This window comes from Mustela nivalis (assembly GCF_964662115.1).
Source record: "Mustela nivalis genome assembly, chromosome: 2".
NCBI classification, from domain to species: Eukaryota; Metazoa; Chordata; class Mammalia; order Carnivora; family Mustelidae; genus Mustela; species Mustela nivalis.
The window spans coordinates 40,632,448-40,655,160 of NC_139021.1; the positions used below are offsets into that span (position 1 = coordinate 40,632,448).

General features: G+C 37.2%; 1 protein-coding gene across 4 annotated transcripts in view; it reads right to left on the reverse strand.

Moving 5' to 3' along the window:
* The window catches only part of DPY19L4 (dpy-19 like 4), a 72,941-nt gene that overhangs the window by 41,029 nt on the left and 9,199 nt on the right, over window positions 1-22,713 (reverse strand). For all 4 annotated transcript variants that reach the window (XM_082722815.1, XM_082722814.1, XM_082722813.1 and 1 more), the window contains exons 3-7: window positions 15,124-15,248; window positions 11,753-11,843; window positions 10,788-10,909; window positions 10,539-10,684; window positions 970-1,093 (exon numbers count right to left, since the gene is read on the reverse strand). In XM_082722815.1, the coding sequence (XP_082578941.1) occupies window positions 970-1,093; window positions 10,539-10,684; window positions 10,788-10,909; window positions 11,753-11,843; window positions 15,124-15,248 (608 nt within the window). The remainder of the gene's footprint in view (window positions 1-969; window positions 1,094-10,538; window positions 10,685-10,787; window positions 10,910-11,752; window positions 11,844-15,123; window positions 15,249-22,713) is intronic.

A 22,713-nucleotide genomic window follows, 5' to 3' on the forward strand; every position in this document is an offset into this window, starting at 1 on the left:
ACATGGATGTCAAGGGCATTAGGCTAAATGAAAAGTCAGTCTTGAAGGAAAACATACTATATAATTCCATTTGTATAAACTTTCAAAATGACAAAATCATAGTGATAGAGAAGAGAGCAATTCTATTTTTACCAGAAAAATAGAAAATAGGAAGTGCTACCATAAAAGTTAACGTTACAGCCATTTGTAGTCACTCATGTTTTTTTTTTTTTTAAGATTTTATTTATTTATTTATTTTGACACAGAGAAAGCAAAAGAGGGAACACAAGTGGGGTGAGTGGGGGAGGGAGAAGCAGGCTTCCCACTGAACTGGGAGCCTGATGCGGGGCTTGATCCCAGGACCCTGAGATCATGACCTGAGCCGAAGGCAGACACCTAATGACTGAGCCACTCAGGCGCCCCTACAGGTACTCTTTGTATCTTCATTAATATTTCCTTAACTTGCAAAGACTAAAAGCCATCAATATTACAGAAAATGGTAAATTAATGAGACAAATTAATTTTCAAAATAATATATTCTTCATATATTTGTCAAATAACTGTACCAAAACAATGTATCATCTCCTTTTTCCTTAAAATAATTTACCATCTGACTAGACTAACAGCATTATATAATAGGACTACCTAAATATATTCTTTATTATGTAGTAATTAGGCTTCACTAATGATTATAACTTAACTATTAATATGATTAACTTTAAAATTTTACCCCACAGGGGCATCTGGGTGGCTCAGTGGGTTAAGCCTCTGCCTTCCACTCAGGTCATGATCTCAGGGTCCTGGAATCGAGTTCTGTCTCAGGCTCTCTGCTTGGCAGGGAGCCTGCTTCCCTCTCTCGCTCTGCCTGCCTCTCTGCCTACTTGTGATCACTCTCCATCAAATAATAAAATCTTTTTAATAAAATAAAATAACATTTTATATATTTGCAATACACCAAAATTAATTGTGACAAATAAATTTGTAGCTTACCTCTCCATAAGTATTTATGTTGCTTTTTAAATAGCCTGTAAGTGCAGCAATTTGGCATGCGAAATATGGTAGTGCCCAGTTTTCTCTTAAAGGAATGGAGTATTCAATTCTTGTTGTATCTACCCTAAAGTAAGCCATAAGTGAAGAGCAAGATAGCGAGATATTATATTTGTGTAACACAGAACTTTTCAAAGCACTTTCACACAATCTCATTGTTCTCTATACCAATCCTGTGAGTTAGGAATAGACAAAGCCACCACTGTCTTATACAGCATCTTTGAACAAATTAAGCATCTCATCCAGCCCCCATACTCTCCCTTCCAGGAAGACTCAGTGCTGCCATGTACTGCTTGGTGGAGAGATGGGCCTCTATAAAAACTGAAAAAGCAATTTTCAATTGAAAAATTGAAAAATTGAAAAGGCACCCCTGCTCTGAGCAGATAGGCCTCATGCTAAGGCAACATAGCTTGAGCAGAAGACACTGGATTTCAGCTCCCACTCTCTCTTAATGAGATGGCTACCCTTCTCTAGAGTACAATCTGCATTACATGATTAGCAGGCCTGACAAACCCAAAGTTCTTATCCTCCCTTATTTAAAGAATATGAAGCTCAGAGAGGTGATATGACCTAATCAAGGTCATACAGCTAATAGGTGACGCAACTGGGATTACAGTGCATATCTTCTGATCTCTTGTTTAATTATCTATTCAATCAGCAGGTTACCTGGAATTACCATTACAGTAGTCCTTCATGTGATATAACCAGAAACTTTTAAAAATTCCCACAACCACAAATACAGCATGTCTTTCCATGCTTTTCCTAAGTTTCTCCTCAATTTGCACTGACAGCAGGTTGTCTCCTGTATATACCCTCAAAAGACCTTTCCAATAATCATTAGATTTGGAATTCATACACCCAACGGCTCTTTTCCACACTGAAACAAAGACTGCTTTAAAAATTTTATGAAAATTACTGTATAACTCTCCTAAACAATGGAGGGGGATATATTAGCATACAATATAGTTCAACTGAATTATGGTATAGGATATTACATAACAATGAAAATGAATAAACTATTGATATGCCCAACATACATGAATCTCGAAGTAATTATGTTGAGTGGGAAAAAAAAAAAAACAAAAAAGCATATGCTGTATGACTCCATTACATAAAATTCTAGGAAATGCAAACTAATTATAATGATAGAAACTAGATCATTCGTTTCCTGAAGACAACAGGACAGTTAGTAGAGGTGGGGTAAGAGAGGTAAAGAAGGAAGCATTACCAGGGGGGGACAAAGAAACTTTTGGGATGACAGATGTTTATTGTACTGATTTTCTTGATGGTTTCCTGAGTGTGTCTAAATGCCCGAACTGATCAAACCGTACACTTTAAATATACATTTTATGTCAGTTATACCTCAATAAAACTGTTAAAAAGTATTTTAAGAAAACTTGTCTTGTACAAATGTATATGTGATTGAATATATATATGAAAAAACAGGATCATATGTGAAGATCAAATGAAATAAAAGCTGTAAAGAACTTAGCAGTGTGCCTACAACCTAGTAAGTGATATTAGACTGGCTCTTTTATAATTCTGTAATAACTACTTTCACTTAATATATTATGATCATCTTTCCATAACTTATGTATCATTAAATACATTTAAAGAATATTTAATGGTCATGACACATCATTATATAGATTAATGATAATCTAACCAACTTCTATTGTTATATACTTATACTGTTTCTGATACTACATTTTACAAAGATTTTCAAAACATGAACCAATGTTGGCAGCTCCTTCCGCCCACAGGTCCTGTCCCTGTGCTTTAATAAAAACACTTTTTTAAAAAAGATTTTTATTTGTTTATTTAACAGAGAGGGAACACAAGCAGGGGGAGTGGGACAGGGAGAAGCAGGCTTCCTGCTGAGCAGGGAGCCCAATGCAGGGTTCGATCCCAGGACCCCCAGATCATGACCTGAGCTGAAGGCAGCCGGTTAACAACTGAGCCACCCAGGCGCCCCTATAAAAACACCTTTTGGGGGCGCCTGGGTGGCTCAGTGGGTTAAGCCGCTGCCTTCAGCTCAGGTCATGATCTCAGGGTCCTGGGATCGAGTCCCACATCGGGCTCTCTGCTCGGCGGGGAGCCTGCTTCCTCCTCTCTCTCTGCCTGCCTCTCTTCCTGCTTCTCTGCCTACTTGTGATCTCTCTCTGTCAAGTAAATAAATAAATAAATCTTTAAAAAAAAAAAAAAAAAACACCTTTTGCACCAAAAACACCACAAAAAACATGAGCCAATGTTTTTGTATAGTAATTATTGGTTTCACTGTTTGGAGCTTATTTTAGTATCTGTATTTTCCAGATGATTGTTCCAATACTATCAACTGAACATCATTTATCCTAAAGACCATCTATTTTCATATAACATCCTTGAAAAATTTATGAAAGTTAACTCTCTACAGACAAATAGGAGATTTCACGTGGCATGAGGCAGGAAGTAGGGAGGAAGGAGAGAATATCTATTCTCAATCAGGATTCCACAAGCCACTCCATCAGCCCAGAACTGGGAAAATAGACCTGGCACTCACCTCTCTGAAGGTTCACTCACTACCCTTGTCCAGATCACAGATCACTGCAGGGAAACCTTTAAAACTCTGCACTGGAGAAAGGAAGTCATTGCAACAAAAACTGAGTAAGATCTCTGTCAGTTATTCTCTTCACCTGGACAGGCCTTCCCATTGCTACTTTCTGAACACCTGAGCTACTCTCTTGCCTTCACCATGCTTGACGACTGTGAGGACCAGAAGGCTAACAGTAGGAAGCAAGTCAAATTGGGTCAAATGAGACCCAATTTTTCTCCCCAGTGGCAGAGTCTAACAGCAGCACAAACCAGCAGTTCAAGTAACTAAAATCACCTAAGGTTCATAGGCCTATAGATACATTCACAGAGATTAGCAAACTCTGAGTTTAATTTTGAGTTTTATTTTTTTTTGTTTTGTTTTAAAGTAATCTCTACACCCAACATGGGGCTTGAACTCAGATCAAGACTGAGCAGCCAGGAGCCCCCTGAGTTTTCATTTTAGACACATCATAGTATAAGCATAATCTGGATCATCTGGATGACTACTTGTAATTCACTATTGCCAAAAGATTTCAGTGTTCACTTCCATGTTTGTGTTAACAATCTAGCTGGCAAGGCAGGACTACTTCAATTGGCTTGAGTTAATCAGGAAAAATAAAGAGATGATTATAATACTAAATGATGTATTGCCAAATAAAAACAAAATGATGTCTTGATCACTGTGGTAAAAAAAGATTTTATAGTGGACTGAGGAGAGCACTACAGGATGAAAAGTGAGTCCTCTCACAGTACCCACCTGTGCAGGCTTGCCACACTCAAAAGAACCTCCTGGAAGGGTAGCTTATTTATGCTGAGAGCAGAAATCTGGTTCTAGCAAAATATCATTTTCACATTAAATTAATCTTTCCAGTTATTATTTTTCTGGTTGATTATTTCATTAGTATATTGGTTTCAGTTTTATAATACCATAAGCAGTGTAAGCAGTCAGAGCATTACCTAGTTTTATATATAAAAAGCATTATAATTCAAATTATTTAAGTAAATACATGGAACCCATGAAAATACAGAACTAAAGTTTGAGAAATGTTGAGTTGGATAACATATAAAACAGTTTGGCATATCAATGCATAATGTGTGTAAGTTAAAAAACATTTACATAGGGGCACCTCGATGGCTTAGTGGGTTAAGCCTCTGCCTTCAGCTCAGGTCATGATCTCAGGGTCCTGGGATAGAGCCCTGCATCACGTTCTCTGCTCAGGAGGGAGCCTGCTTCCCCCTCTTTCTGCCTGCCTCTCTGCCTACTTGTGATTTCTTTCTCTATGTCAAATAAATAAATAAAAATCTTAAAAAAAAAAAATCTACACAGTATCAGTATAACTTCTGATGGCAGCATATTGCCTTGCACTGATATATCACAAATTACCTAATCATTCTCTTCTATTTAGATGATTTTCTAATTTTTTATATTATTGTCCTTTTCTGGATTACTGCCTTGCAACAAAGTAGAATTCCTGGGAAAGACTATCACCTATATTGAAAAAGCTTACACATGCGTGAGTATTCTGAGTATACCAATAGAATCACAACAGAACCAGCATGGTATGTCACCATTATTTTGTTAGCTATACCTTTAGAACATGTGCATTTCCTCACATCTTACCTCTTTATTATTACTAATGAAAATTATTTTGGGGGGGGGCAAAGACTAACTTTTTTTTTTTTTAAGATTTTATTTATTTGAGAGAAAACAGAGGCAGGAGGAGGGGGTAGAGGGAGAGGGAAAGTAGGCTCCCCACTGAACAGGGTGCCTGATGTGGGGTCTGACCCCAGGACTCTGAGATCATGACCTGAGCAGAAGGCAGACTCTTCACTGACTCAGCCACCCAGGCGCCCCCAAAGACTAACTTTAATATACACTTTTAATCACACACTTTTTTTCTTTGCCCTTCAAATACAAAGATGCTTCCACTGAAATGATACCCAGATATATATTTGTAGATTAGGAGATCAGTAGGGACTGTTCCATATTGTTTATATGTGAAGCCGGGTCTCAGGTTAGCCCATTTTTGTGATACATGTTACAAGGGAGTAAGTTGCCCCTGATTTTTTTCCCCCATTACTATCTATACAGTGTGGTTTCCTAAAATTTCCTCTTAATTTTCTAGTATGTCTACATCTTTTGGTTTTATAATCCTGCTTTCCCCTTCTGGTATTAAGGAACATGTAACACAAAATATAATTACCAACACCAATAATATGACAGAATGACTAATATCTTTTTATACTTTTTCAGACATTCATATATAAACTCTAAAGCTGGTGCATAGGGGTGCCTGGGTGGCTCAGCTCAGGTCGTGACCTCTGGGTGTGAGATCAAATCCTGTATTGGGCTCCACACTTAGTGTGGAGTCTGCTTGGGACTCTGTTCCTCTCCCTCTGCACCATCCCCCAACCTCACTCACATGCACGCACTGTCTCTCTCAAATAAATAAATAAATAATCTTAAACAAAATCTGGTGAATAGAAAAAGCATATTCGCTTTCACAGCATCAAAATATATTTTGCACATAAAATATATACCAATGAAAAATGAACAAAGAGCAAAACAAATAAAAACTACTTGCTAAGAATGTTTTAATTGCCAAAGGATACATTTTAGTAGGACATATCAGGTTAATTTTTCTACCTAACTCCAGCTCCAGCTCCCCAGGATACACACTGTACAATGAAATAAGGCAATTTCCTTCTAATTCTAAGTGTCTCTAAATACTCTATTTGGCAAGGACTCCTATTATTCTTTAATGCTATTATTCTTACACGAAAAAGTTGCCTGGGCTTCCTCTTCAAGCTTCTGATAAAGATAAAGATAAGTCTAGAAATTAAACAAAATGAACATTAAAAATTCACTACTAGGGTGCCTGGCTGGCTCCGTTGGAAGAGCATGTGACTCTTGATCTCAGGGTCCTCAGGTTAAGCCCCTCATGGAGGACATGAAGCCCACTTAAAGAAAAAGAAAGTCTGCTGCCTGTAGTAGCCAGTTTCCAAGATGGTCTGCAATGTATTAAAATCCTGTGTAGTTACTTCCCACAATGCACCAAAGTCAGTGCATGATCAATAGAACATGGCAGAGTAATGTCCTAACATTTCTGGTATTAGGTTATAAAAGAGATCTCACTTCCATGATGGCACATTCACTCCACACTCTTGGATCACTCGTGCTAAAGAAAGCCAGTAGCCAAATTGTGAGCAGCTCTATGGTGAGGCTCATGTGATGAGAAACTAAGGCCTTCCAGGTCAACAATCAGCAAGTTACTGAGGCTTCTTGTAAAAAAGTCACATGAATGAGCTTAGAAGTAGACAGCTCAGGCCAGTCAAGCCTTCAGATGACTATAACCCTAAACAACTTTTTTTTTTTTTTTAAGATTTTATTTACTTTTTTGGCAGAGAGCAGAAGAGCACAAGCAGAGGGAACAGCAGAGGAAGAGGGAGAAGCAGGCTCCCAGTTGAGCAGGGAGCCCTCTGTGGGGCTTGATCCCAGGACATCTGAGCCACCCAGGTGCCCCACCCTAACCAACTCTTGACTGTAACCTCAAAAACGGGTCCTGAAACAGGACCACCCAGTTAAGCTGCTGTAGATTCCTGACCATCAGAAACTGCCATAATGGTTATTGCTTTAAGCTGTTAAGTTTAAGGCTGATTTGATATGCAGCAATAACTAACACATCACATAATCAAGAAAGCAATCCTTCAATTATTGTAAATGCCAGTTTTGTACTAAATAAATTTCATTCTAAAAAGCAAGACTTCCTAGACCTAGACTATGAGTTCTGAAATACTTGGAGTGGACTATTAAATTTCTAACAATGAATCCTAATAGAATTTTAGAAAAGTGCACGGCAACTCAAAATACTCTCTAACAAGCACTTTTCTGATATAACAAGAAATCATCTTATCCTTGTAGCATCTACACTAGATTCTCTAATATTAGTCTATACTAAAAGGAACTAAAGCTCCATTGAGAGGTAGCTAATTCCAAATCTTTCACAAGGAATGTATAAGCTGATCCTGCTCACCTTGTTGAGCCAGAAAACAACAGAGCTTTAAAAAATTAATGAAGATGTGTTAAAAGAACAGCAGTTAGCCTGAAAGGACTTGTATTAACCAAAGTTGTAACAACTTGAACAACAAAAACAACGGTGGTAATAGATTTAGCACTAATCAATCAATGAAAATCCCAACTTAGAAAAACATGCTTAGAAAAGAGAATACCAATGTTTAAAAAAAAAGAAGACATACTGACTCAGTCAATAGAGCACACAACTCTAAATCTCAAGGTTTTGAGTTCAAGCCACATGTAAGGGTAGAGCCTACTATAAATAAATAAATACACACACACACATACATATATACATGTGTATAGAACATGGCAGAGTAATGTCCTAACATTTCTGGTATTAGGTTATAAAAGAGATCTCACTTCCATGATGGCACATTCACTCCACACTCTTGGATCACTCATGCTAAAGAAAGCCAATTTATATATATATATATATATATATATATATATATATATATATATATAACTTATTAAATATATAACTATACTAAAAATATTTTTTAAAGAATATCAGAAAGCTTATCACTATATGAAGCAGCCATTAAATAATTTCCTAGAAATGGGTAAAGTGAAATTAAGCATTTTTCTGACTTTCTAATAGTAACTGAATTTAAAGGTAACCAAAGAACCCTGGTTAACTAAGAAATACTCTAGGGATGAATACTCTAGGGATGCCCGGGTGGCTCAGTCAGTAGAGCATCCAACTCTTGATCTTAGGATTTTAAGTTCATACCCTGTGTTTTGGGGATGGAGCCTACTTAAAAAAAAATAAAGAAAGAAAGAAAATAAAGAAAAACTCTACCTTTTAAGAATGAAGAATATAGCTAATGAAAACAGAAAAATGTAATTTAAGGGGCACCTGGTTGGCTCAGTTGGTTAAGCATCCAACTCTTGTTTTTGGCTCAGGTCATGATCTTGGGGTCCTGGAATTGAGCCCTAAGTTGGGCTCCCTTGCTTCCCCTCTCTCTCTCCCCCTGCCTCTCCCCCTCTTATTTGCACTCTCTCTCTCTAAAATAAATAAATCTTTAAAAAAAGAAAAATATAATTTAATAAACCCCGATGTAATCACTAATTTCAGCAAAGATTAGCAACTGGAGTTACAACCCTTAGGTAAATGGTTAATGTTAAAATGGACATTCATGTGGTACCCCAAACACCACACAAATTATATTCTAGTCATACTATTCAATGAAGAGATCTGTCGTCCCCCAAACCAACAGTCAATCTCAGACTCAGTAGAGGTAGGCCACATAAACACCATGTAACTTTTAATATCTTGGAACATGAAAAACCCATCATCTAAGATTTTTTTTTTTTCTATGATACATTCTAACTAGAATTGTTCTCTTGAATTCATCAAGCCTTTGATATAACTTCCAGATTACAGAAACGCAAAGAGGAAAGAGCTAGATGACACCACAAGAAAGCAAAAAGAGAAATAAATCCATAAGGTGGGACATTCTGTAGGACAACTAACTGGTCTCTTCAATTAAAAAAAAAAAAAGGGATTATGGAGGGCTTAAACAGAATTAAGGAGGGGCACCTGCTGGCTCAGTCAATAGAGCACTGGATTCTTGATCACACGTCTTAAGTTCAAGTCTCACATTGGGCATAGAGCTTACTTAAAAAAAAACTGGACAGGAGCACAGAGTCTGAAGTAGGGCTCAATCTCATGACCCTAAAATTACGACCTGAGCTGAAATCAAGAGTCATACTCTTAACCAGACACTTAACCGACTGAGCTACCCCGGTGCCCTTAAAGAAGATTTTTTAAAAATCCTTTTTATCAAATTACTGGCAACATGTGACTCTAAATATAAACAAAGCCCAGTAAGAGCTATAGATCTTAATGCTGAGTCTCAATAATTTGAAAGTAGTGTATTTTTTATTTAGCAATTGCCAAAAGAAAATGTTGTAACAAAATGTTTCATTTTTAAAAATTTAGTCATGATAAGTGTTAGGGGAGAAAAGTATAATGGAAAGAAAGAATATCCATCCTTTAAAACTAAACTTTAGACACTGACCAATGCCAAGAAAATTTTTAGGTCTCAAATCAGCCCTCCATTTCTAAAGACCCACTGCCTACCCTCTTTTTACTCACAATTAAAGAAAGGGGGATGCTTTGATTACCAAAAGGGATGGGTTTATTCATTCAGAGCACTCTGTGATAGATTAATATAGACTCCTTATCTGTGGTGATTAACTTAATAGTGATATATGTGATGCCTTTCCTTTTCACAAAATAATGTCTTCAGTTTTAAATAAGAGAAAAGAAAGGGCACATCCATGTATACCAATGTTACTATGTCTGATAAAAGAGAGATGTAAGGTAGATGTATTATACTTCAGTTGTTGCATGACAAATGACCACACAAGTATAGACTTAAAACAACATAAATTTATTAGCTCACAAACCTACCCCAGTATTTCTGAATATTCTGCTCAGGGTCTCCCTAAGCTAAAATCAAAACATCAGCCAGGGTTGCTGTTCTCATCCCAGGGCTCGTGGTCCTTCCCAGGGTCACTGGTTATTGGCAAAATTCATTTCCTCCTCACTTCACAGCAACGGCGCAGCAATCCATCTCATGCTTCAAATATCTCTGACTTGCCCTTCTGCACCAGATGTAAAAAGATCTCCACCTTTAAGGGCTCATATGGTTGATTAGATCAGGTCCACTAGGAAATCTTCCTACCTTAATATCAACTGTGCCATTTAACATAACAATCACAGGAATGATATCTCATCTTATGCACAGGTGGGGATTAGGGTGTGGAATATTTGGGGGGGTGGCATTTTTAGAACCAAATACCACAGCCATAAAAAAATAAAATTGTAAAACTCAATTTAAAAACCATTTCTTACCTGTTAATAATGAACCATGCAACAGTAAGCATTCCTGCTAGCCATGTTCCACTCATAAGCCAACTTGTAACAAATAAAGCAGTAACATATATTCCTTGCAATCCAAAAACAATGCCAATATAGAAATAAACTGGCTCAATAATCTCCTAATTGGGGGGGAAAAAGAGGAGATAATATAGTGACATTACATAATTTTAATTATTTGCAAATATGTAAGAAAATAAATATTAAAGTCAAAAGAAAACATACATTGCTACCAGTTGCTTGATATAAAACACTGGCAATAAGTTCTGGATACAGAGACATTTGCTGCACTGCATTTATAGTCTTCAGAGATACAGTTTTGTTATTGTGTGTCAATTCATAAACACCTAAAGACAGAAAAATTTTTCTCCAGATTATTTATTCTGCTTTACAATAATTAAACATGTCATTCAGAGATCATTAAATATTTTAAATATTTACTAATTACCAAGAAAAATCTCAAAGTAAAATACACTGAGTGTGCCTCATTTTTCCAATGCTTTTATTAAGTATAAGAAAGAGTAATACTTGTACTCTAAGACAAATCTCCAAATTCAAGGATTCCCACATAGTAGAAAAATGTTTTATTTTAGAGAAGCATTGTTATTAAAAATATAAATGTGGGGCGCCTGGGTGGCTCAGTGGGTTAAGCTGCTGCCTTCGGCTCAGGTCGTGATCTCAGGGTCCTGGGATCAAGTCCTGCATCGGGCTCTTTGCTCAGCAGGGAGCCTGCTTCTCTCTCTCTCTCTCTCTGCCTGCCTCTCCGTCTACTTGTGATTTCTGTCAAATAAATAAATAAAATCTTAAAAAAAAAATTTATATATATATATATATATATATATATATATATGCACCTGAGTTGCTCAGCTGGTTAAGTGACTGCCTTCAGCTCAGGTCATGGCCCTGGAGTCCCAGGATGGAGTCCAGAAATCGTACCCTCTGCTCAGCAGGGAAGTCTGCCTCTCCCTCCGACCCACTCCCGTCCTGTGCTCTCTCTCTCTCAAATAAAATAAAATCTTTAAAAACAAACAAACAAACAAACAAACAAACAAACAAATGTGGGGGGTATGCAGCTGATTCAATCGGTAGAACATGCGACTTTTGACCTCAGGGTCCTGGGCTTAAGCCCCATGTTGGTACAGTTTAAAAAACAAACAAACAAACAAACAAAACAAATGTGGTTATCATACCTCTTTCAAATGAGGGCGCTTTTAACATATCTTTATAATAAGAGTAATAAATGGCACTGTCACCTTGAAATGTGATTTCTCGTTCAAGTTCCTAAAAGAAAATGAAATGATTACTTAAATACCAGTATCCTAAATTTCACCTGCAATCTTCTTTCTCTTCATCTTCTAAATTAATGCTATTTATTTATCCTTTTATTCAAAGAAACATGCTTGAATTTTTCTTTAATCACTAGTGGCCACATTAAGGAGTTAAACTTTTCAATAATCTGACAATTATTTTAATTAAACACCTAAGGTTTGGGGCACCTGAGTAACTCAGTCAGTTAAGTGTCCAACTCTTGATTTGGGCTTGCGTCGTGATCTCAGAATCCTGAGACTAAGCCCTGCATCAGGCTCTGTGCTCAGCAGAGTCTGCTTCAGATTCTCTTCTGCTCTCTTTGCCCTTCTCCCTGCTCACATGCTCTCTCTCAAATAAACCAATCTTTAAAAAAAAAGAAAGAAAGAAAGAAACACCTAAGGTTTAAAATGGATTGTAGCTCATAAGGCATTTACCTTATTATATATAAGGAAAATCTAGAAGAAAAACCAGAAAAAATGCTCTAAGGACAGCAAGAATAGTAAGGCAGGTAATAAAAAATGATGGTTGAGGGGCGCCTGGGTGGCTCAGTCGGTTGGACCCTCTGCCTTCGGCTCAGGTCATGGTCCTGGGGTCCTGGGATCGAGCCCCGCATCGGGCTCTCTGCTCGGCAGAGAGCCTGCTTCCTCCTGTCTCTCTCTCTGCCTGCCTCTCTGCCTACTTGAGATCTCTGTCTATCAAATAAATAAATAAAATCCTAAAAAAAAATGGTTGAAGTGTTAAAGTCCATAATAAAAAAAAAAAAATTTAAGAAGAAATCAGTATTTTCTATTGCTTTTCTATTTCCTTAAATATCTAGAACAATAAGCCCTTAACTCTTTTCTATAGCAAGAACACCTAATCAGTGCTTTTCAAAAGAAATTCCAGACACAGAGGCAAATCTCAAGTTCCTAAAATTGAGTTATACAGTGTGCCTGAGTGGCTTGGTCAGTTAAGCGTCTGACTCTCGATTTCAGCCCAGGTCCTGAGCATGACCTGAGGGGTCATGAGATGATCTCCTGAGAGATCATGACCTAAGGGGTCATGAGAAGGCTCATGACCTATTAGGGTCGTGAGACTAAGCCCAGCTCCACATCAGACTCCACGCTCAGTAGGGAGTCTGTGATTCTCACCCTTGCCCCACCACCCAACTCATGTTCTCTCTTGCTCTCTAAAAATAAACCTTTTAAAAAATTATTATTAAAAAATTGGGCAATATAGGTAATTCAAAAACCATGAAAAACCTTGCACATTTCATGATAAATCAAGCTTTTGTAAATCTATAGTCTCTGAAAATGAAACTCTTTTATTTTCATGCATAACATTTATCAATTAATGTAAAAGGTATCAGAGCAGTTTTTCCTAAGTTTGGCTAACAGAATTTCCTGAGATATAAATGGGTATTACCCATTTAAAGAGTTCTTACCCACATAAAGAGTTCTATAGTTAAATAAGTTGTGCAAAGGCAGCATTCAAGAAAACGGGTTTCTTTAAGACTTCCTAGAGTATCAGTATGTCTTATGCAACTGTGAATCTCTAGGAGGAGACTTTTTCTAGATCTATTTGACCAGTGACTTTTTTCCCCATTTAGAACTTATTGATCAAAATAAATTTCCTTAACAACAAAAATCAGGTAAATTTCCTTAAAATGATTCTTTATGAATGGAAACAGATTTGTTTCTAAGATTTCAAAGATATAAACTTTGGATCACTGCTTCTCAAATTTAATGTGCATACGAGTTTCAGACATCTTATTAAAAGATCTCTAATTAGCGGCAACTGGGTGGCTCTGTGGGTTAAGTGGCTGCCTTCGGCTTGGGTCATGATCCTGGGGTCCTGGAATCGAGCACTACATCGGGCTCCCTGCTCAGTGGAAAGCCTGCTTCTCCCTCTCCCTCACCACTCTGCATGCTTGTGCTCTGTCACTACCTCTCTGCTAAATAAAAAAATCTTAAAAAAAAAAAAAAAGATCTCCGATTAGATTTTGATTCTAAAGTGGGGCCTGAGAATCTGCAAATCTAAAAAAGCTCCCAGGTAAAGTCAATGTTCCTAAATCATACAGTCTTATAAAAAACACAGTATTTTTTGATGTATGCCTTCTATATTTTCAAATCTTTGGTTGTTCTCAATACTGCTTACCCAACAGAATTGCTTGGACATATTTTTTTTTTTTTTTAAGATTTTTATTTATTTATTTGACAGAGAGAGAGAGCACAAGCAGGCAGAGAGGCAGGCAGAGAGAGAGGAAGGGAAGCAGGCTCCCTGCTGAGCAGAGAGCCCGATGCGGGGCTCGATCCCAGGACCTCAGGATCATGACCTGAGCCGAAGGCAGAGGCTTAACCCACTGAGCCACCCAGGCACCCCTGCTTGGACATATTTTAAAACACTGATCCTAGATACTTCCCGCTACCCCACCTAAGAATATGTGAACTTTTTAAAAGCTCATCAGATGGTTCTATTGTACATCCAGTATTATCAAGGAAATAGGATATGCTACAGTAATAGCTTTTGTCAAATCAATACAGGCAATTATTCAGCTAAATGTTTTGGTGGGATGAGGTCAATCAATGGCTGCTCAAAAATAAGAACAACAACAAAACAGTTTGGACTAAAAAAGAAAACAAAACTCTTTAGAGTCAAGTGGTAACTCTGTGAACCTTATCAATCCATGAAAAGTATATCTGATTGTGAAGGAAAGTCTGAGAACAAATTTACTCAAAGGCAAAATTATGAGTTATGTAAGTAACTACAGTGACTAAAGGGTCTGTGGAATACACATGATTTAAAACCAGACATTAAACATACTAATATGTAGAGACATCTTAATAAATACTGTCATGTATGTTAATCATTTCCATACCCCCAAAACTTTCTAATCATGTAATCTAAAAATTAAAATATTTTACTACTGAAATGTTTTTGAAATGTAAACTACCAAAACTAGTAAAAGTATGACTAAACTTGGTAACATTTCACTGTCATTAAAAGCCCCTGATAGATTAGTAGCACAATAAATAAAAAGCATCCTCATAGTTTTTATTCCATGGCCTGGAAATACATTGTATTACATTTTTCAAGGTTGATGTTTTGACTGTGTTCTCAAAATAGCTCCTACACCATTTTGTGTCTAATGACTGTACATAAGAAAGCACTTGTCATACTTACACATACAGTTTGGCTCCCTGAAAAATATATTATTTAGATTAAAGTTAAATACTCAAACAACTTCCATATGCTCAAAATTCTTTCTTCTTACCTGCCTGTTGGAAAACCAGAATTTCCGTTCATGGTATGCTGATAAATAGAGAGCATACATCATACCACTAGTAACTGCTGCAAGACAGCCAATGAAAATCTTTGCAAAGCGCTGAAATAATACATCTGAAAAAGCATATTAAAAGTAATCAGATGTAGATGATATTTATATTAATCCACTTCTATTTTTAAAAAGTAATTAAAAGGTAGTATATACCCTTGATGTGAGGAAAATGGCATTCTAACTGTGTTCTTCCTCCCCAAAACCTACATCCCCAGTCTAATGAGAAAAACAGCAGACAAATTTCAAAAGAAAGACATGCTAAATATACCTGACCAGTATTCCTCGGAACTGTCAAGGTCACCGAAAACAAGGAAAACCTTAAAAACTGCCACACCCAAAAGAGTCTAAGGAGACATGCTGACTAAATGTCATGTGGGATCCTGGAACAGCAAAAGGACATTTGGTAATTAAGCAAATCTGAATAAAGTATGGATCTTTTTTAAAAATAGTGTATTATGTAATATGTATACTATGTATACTATGCAGCCATCAAGAGATACAAAATCTTGCCATTTGCAATTACATGGATAGAAATAGAGGGTATTATGCTAAGTGAAATAAGTCAATCAGAAAAAGACAACTATCATATGATCTCTCTGATATGAGGAATTTGAGAGGCAGGTTGGGGGGTCATGGGGGTTAGGGAGGGAAAAAATGAAAATACATGGGTTGCGAGGGAGACAATCCATAAGAGACTCAATCTCACGAAACAAACTGAGGGTTGCTGGAGGGTAGCGGGGTAGGGACCTTGGGGAGGGTATGTGGACATTGGGGAGGGTATGTGCTATGGTGAGTGCTGTGTAAGCCTGATGATTCATAGACCTGAACCCCTGGGAAAATAATATAGTATATGTTAATAAAAAAATAAAAAATAAAAATAGTGTATTAATACTGGTTCCTTAAGTGTACCAAAAATACCATACTAATACAAAATGTTAATAAAAGGGGAAATTCTATGTGTGGGCAGAAGGAGGGTGTAAGAAGGGAACTCTGCACTATCTGTCCAGTTCTATAAACCAAAAAAGATTTCAAAAATTAAAGCCTACTACTCAAGGAAAATAATAAAAGGTATGTACTACCAAACATCTAAAGAAAAAAATACAGGTTCATTCAGAATTACTATCAATAGCATTTCCTATCAATGAATTTTTTTCTTTACTGAGGAATAATTTACATACTATAGATTACAGCCATTTAAAATATATGTAATTCAATCATTTTTAATTGTTTATATATTTAAAACATCATATGCAACTATTATGTATATGTAACTATTTCTTGATGAATAACATAAGACACATGTGAATTTTCTACGCACAGGATGATTTAATCCTGCTCTACTCTAGCTATTAGGTATAACAAGCACAGGCCTAAGGCCCCAAAGCCCAATGTTTGATTACTGAATGATCTATAAAACTCAACTTGCTGATTTATGAGGTTAGCTAAACTAAAATCTAAGCCATTTTCAAAATATTATTTAATAAATATTAGTTTTCATGGAACACTTAGAGACATTAGTAGACAAAGCAGTTAGATATGACTAAGTCAGTAAGAATTACATTGAAAATGCTTGAAAAACACTACCCAATAAATCAAATATTAGTATCAGTACGATACAATTGTTTTAAAATTACTGCTTTCAAAAGCATGGCCTGGCACATAGTAAGAGCTCAGCAAATACTACTATTGTTGAGATACAGAAGTATACATGCAAAAATATATAAGATAGTTAATTAAAGCAATGTTAACACAATATGAGCTATAAAAAGCTGGTAAAAAACATCAATGGTGGCAGTTTGGCAAAGGTGCTTCAAAGTATCCGAACATGTGTCCTGGTTTGTTTGGTTTTTTTCCCCCATTAATTCTCTGGAATAATTTTTTGCTCATTAATTCTTTAGATAATGGCAAGTTAATCCTAATTGTCAGGGGTTATTACAAAAAGTATGTAAACCAAATCCTACATATAAATGCCTTACCTTAATACTAAATATGGTGTTTTCAAAGTTTATTGTGAAGAGTCAAATATGGAATAAGAAAAAAAGAGCACTAAATAAATATCAGTATCAACAATACAGGGCATAGTTAGGTAACATTTAAAGCAAAGGAAAAAGTTAAGGACATATTAGGAAAAGAAATGTAGGATTCCATTTCACAAAAAGGAAAAAAAAAAGAAAAGAAAAGTATAAGGGCACTGAAAAAAATGTAAGTAAAACTTGCCAAAACTTTTGTTCTATCTACTGGAATTATTTATACATTTTATTTTATAACACATTTCTCTATTTTCCACATCTCTAGAAATAAAAAAATATGTTTTTGTATTCAGGGGGAAAATACTATTTTACAGTAGTTAGCTCTAGATTGTTTAATTATCTTTCTTGTATTTTCCAAAATGTTTTAAATGACCACTCTATTAGTAAGCTTTTCTATGATTTAAAAAAAAAAAAATTACCCCAAACCACTAGTGGCTTACAAAATACAGGTTTATTTCTCACTTATGCTACTTGTGGGTTTGGGGCCCATAGTGACTCTTCACCCAATTCCACACTTTAGATTAGCTGTGGCTCTTTTTGTATCTTCTTCAGAGTCCCAGATTGGGGTCAGTAGCTATTCTCATGAAAGAGGGTAAGAGCAGGAGAACTGGACGCCTGGATGGCCCAGTCATTCATTTAAGCATCTGCCTTCAGCTTAGGTCGTAATCCCAGGGTCCTGGGATGGAGCCCCACATCAGGCTCCCTGCTCTGTGGGGAGCCTGCTTCTCTCTCTCCCTCTGCCTGCCACTCCCCTTGCTTCGGCTCTCTCTCTCTCTCTCTTTCAGTTAAATGAATAAATAAAATCTTTTCTTTTTTTTTAAGATTTTATTTATTTATTTGACAGACAGAGATCTCAAGTAGGCAGAGAGGCAGACAGAGAGAGAAGGGAAGCAGGCTCCCTGGGGAGCAGAAAGCCTGACTTAATCCCAGGACCCTGGGATCATGACCTGAGCCGAAGGCAGAGGCTTTAACCCACTGAGCCACCCAGGCATCCCCTGAATAAATAAAATCTTAAAAAAAAATTTTTTAAAAAAAGGCAGGAAAACAGGCAGAGAATATAATGCCTCTTACAGTTTCTGGTCAAAACTAGAACATGCTACTTCCACAGACAGTCCATTGGTCCAGGTGAGTCACATCAGTAAGCCTGACAATGAGGGAGCAAAGTATACACTGCCTCAGAGATGCACTCCAAATGACATGGCAATGGGAATAAATGGATAATTCACTTTAGGGAAAGGAGAAAATACTTGCAAATAAAAGAGTCTATCAGGGTCTGTCCCATTTGTCACAAATATTCACTTCACTCCAAAGGCAAACCACTCACTCCTTCTCAAGAAAGACACCTTAGGAACAGCTTATTTAGCTTGTTTCCTGCATGTATGTATCATTTTAAGACCTGGATAGTTATATCCTTTTTAATCTAGGCTGATAGTTCTTTTAACGGTACATCTCTCCTAAAAGCTTAGCAGGCAATTCTCTTCGATATTCACTTAACAGAAATAAAAAAACAAATGCCCACAAAAAGATCTGTAGAACTGTGTTCACAGAAGCCTTATTCTTAATAGCTAAATACTGAAAATTAGGGCACCTGGGTGGCTCAGTCATTAAGCGTCTGCCTTCAGCTCAGGTCATGATTCCAGGGTCCTGGGAACAAGTCCCACACCAGGCTCCCTGCTCAGCAAAGAGCCTGCTTCTCCCTCTCCCATACCCCCTGCTTATGTTGCCTCTCCCACTGTCTCTCTGTCAATTAAATAAATTAAATCTTAAAATAAAATAAAAAATAAATAAATAAATACTGAAAATTACTCAAATGTCCAACAAGAACAGAATAGATAAAAAATTATACCAACATGAATGAATCTCAAAATGATTCATTTAGCCGAGCTAAGTGAAAAAATCCAGACACAAAAGCATACATGTTATACAATTCCATTTACCGGAAATTCTACAACATGCAAAACTAATTAATAAGAAGAGTGGTTACTGGGACACCTGGGTGGCTCAGTAGGTTAAGTGGCTGCTTTCAGATCACACAGTATGGGATTGAGTCCTACATCCTGTTCAGTGGGGAGCCTGCTTCTCCCTCTGCCTGCTGCTGCTCCTTCTCTTGCATAAATGAATAAATAAAGTCTTTTTAAAAAAAGAGTGGTTAGGGGCACCTGGGTGGCTCAGTGGGTTAAAGCCTCTGCCTTCAGCTCAGGTCATGATCTCAGGGTCCTGGGACTGAACCCCACATCGGGCTCTCTGCTCAGCAAGGAACCTGCTTCCCTTTCCCTCTCTCTGCCTGCCTCTCTGTCATCTCTGTCAAATAAATAAATATGTCTGTGGTCTCTGTCTGTCAAATAAATAAAGAAATAAATCTTAAAAAAAAAAAAAAGAGTGATTGTATTCAGGGGTGGGGAGGAATAGGGAAAATCTGGAAGGGGGTACAAAGAAACTTTCCGGGTTAATGGAAATGTTCTGTATCATGTTTCAACTGTACTCCTGTGTCAAAACTCATTTAATGAAATGCCTAAGAGTCTGTGCATTTTTACTATAAGCTAATTATAGAAGTATACCTCAGAGATGGTACAGGCTCAGTTCCAGACTACTGCAATCAAGCAGATATTGCCATAAGCGTACTAAGTGAATTTTTTGGTTTCCTAATTATATAAATGTTAAGTTTACACTACACTAGCATTATGTCTTTAAAAAAAATACATATTTTAATAAACAGTTCATTGCTAAAATATACTAACCATCACCTGAGCTATCATTAAGTCATAATTACTGACCACAGATCACTACAATATATAATGATAAAGTGTGAACTACTACGAGAATTACCAAAATATGACACAGAAACAGGAAATGAGCAAATGGGGTTGGAAATGGTGCTGTCAGACTTGCTCAAGATAGTGTTGCCACGGGCGCCTGGGTGGCTCAGTGGGTTAAGCCGCTGCCTTCGGCTCAGGTCATGATCTCAGGGTCCTGGGATTGAGGCCCGCATCGGGCTCTCTGCTCAGCAGGGAGCCTGCTTCCCTCTCTCTCTTTCTGCCTGCCTCTCTGCCTACTTGTGATCTCTCTCTATCAAATAAATAAAAAAAAAAAAAAAAAAAAAAAAAAAGATAGTGTTGCCACTAACCTACAACTCATTAAAAAAAAAAAAAAATCTGCAAAGCACAATAAAGTGAAGCACAATAAAAGGAGGTATGCCTGTACCTTAATTTTTAAAAAGCAAATCACTTGTTTTTGTAAAGAACAATCTTTTTTTTTTTTTTTTGTAAAGAACAATCTTGTCAGCTTTTTTACGTACTTGATTCTAGTCAGCTCTTTGTTCCAACAACTATACAGAAGTCCTCCCCTGCCTTGTGTGCAAGGCATAACGTTCCAAAATCCTTAATGGGTGACTGGAACTGTGGATAGTACTGAACCCTAGTTATACTATGCTTTTCTGATGCATATGTAACTGTGATAAAGTTTAATTTATAAAGTTAGACACAGTGAGATTAACAATAACTAATAATAAAATACAACTATAACAATATGTTGTAATAAAAGTCACGGGAACATGGTCTTTGGCTCTCAAAATATCTTATTGTATTGTACTCACCCTACCTTGTGATGATGGGACATGATAAACACCCACGTGATGAGATGAAGTGAGGAAAATGGCATAGGTATCCTGAGGTAGTGTTACACTACTATTAACTTTCTGACAACACGTCAGAACATGGGATTATCTGCTTCTAAACTGTGGTGAACACAGAAAACTGAAATAATGGAAAGTGAAACTACTGGATAGGAAGGACTATTGTACTTATAATTTTTTTCCTAGATGAGTCTCGGAAAAGGTTTAAATACATGTATTTTGAGCTTATTAGGCTACTGTGGAACCACACGCTGTGTTATTTTCCCTGAATACTTTGTCCAACTGAAAAGATTTACTAGGAAATATCTTCATCCATCCATATATTTTAACAAACTCTGCGACAGCCTTGCCCTGAGGATTCATCCTAGTCATTCACCTTTATTGCTCAAGGTATTTCTCAATTTTCTGGATTTTGCTAGCTAAAATAGACAGTTCTAACTCAACACTAGAAATTCTGGATCCTCTATTTTCCTGCTTGCAAATAGGATAATTCTGTTCTAAATTCATTTCTTTAATCAAAGAGATGTAATCAAATGTAGCTGATAACCAAGGCACTCTAGTAACATCCTATTTTACAATCTTGTTACCTAAAATAATAAAAAAAAGTAGTATAAAAATTGCAACAAATTCATAAGAAATGGTTTCATAAAATGTTTTATCACTGCATAATATGGATTATTGTTTTTCTAGCTTCCAAAAAAATTTCCTTGCTGCTAGCCCCTGAACTAGCTCTACAGATGATCTACTGCCTTTATCTTACTTGAGAAATATATATATATAAATGGGCCTTCAGGGGCGTCTGGTTGGCTCAGTCAGTTAAGTATCTACCTTTGGCCCAGGATTCTGGGATCAAGTACAACATCATGCTCTTTGCTCAGCAAGAGCCTGCTTCTCCCTCTGCCTGCTGCTCCCCCTACTTGTCTGCCCTCTTTTTCTCTCTCTAAAAAATAAAATCCTCAAAAAATTTAAAACTTTTTTTTTTTAAAAATAGGCTTTCAACTCTCTACTCAGCGGGAAGCATGCGAAGGCTTTCAGCCTCTAAGGACAGCATGTTCTCCAGAGCCATCTTCATACACAGTTCAGTAGTTTAATAGAAAAGGAAGGACCTCCAGAGGGTGGAGTCAAGGACCACAGAGAACACTGAACTGGGAAGCTACTTCCAAGGAAAACAACTAGGGCTTAATAAAGAAACATCCCTACCCGGGATAAGGAGCCCTCATATTTATCCATAGCAGTTATGAAATTTCGTAACTGCTATGGACCAGTGACTGATCTCTCTCTCACTCTTCTTCTTTCTGAATGGAAGCATGGAATGCCTTTATTTTGCTTATCCTGTCCCTGTCCAACAATATATCCTGGGAGGGGGACATGTGCAGAAAAGCTAACATAACAGCCCTGCAACTGCCTTATGGAGAAAGGCCTGCTTGCAAGGTAGGGCCTTTGTTGGAATCTGGAAATTTGGACTTCAGAAAGGTTCCCACCATTCTCTTACCAGTTAGTTTACTGTACCTGACCTATTTGTACAAATGGTTTATGCTCGCTACTTTCCTTCTGGAAATCCAGTTTTGGTTTGTGGTAGGTAAAGGGTACATGACCAGCCACCAATAAAAACTCTGTGCAGGGGGTGCCTAGGTCGCTCAGCGGGTTAAAGCCTCTGCCTTCAGCTCAGGTCATGGTCTCAGGGTCCTGGGATCAAACCCCGCATCAGGCTCTCTGCTGAGCAGGGAGCCTGCTTCCTCCTCTCTCTCTGCCAACCTCTCTGCCTACTTGTGATCTCTGTCTGTCAAATAAATAAATAAAATCTTAAGGAAAAAAAATAAACAAACAACTCTGTGCAGGGGTGCCTGGGTGGCTCAGATGGTTCAG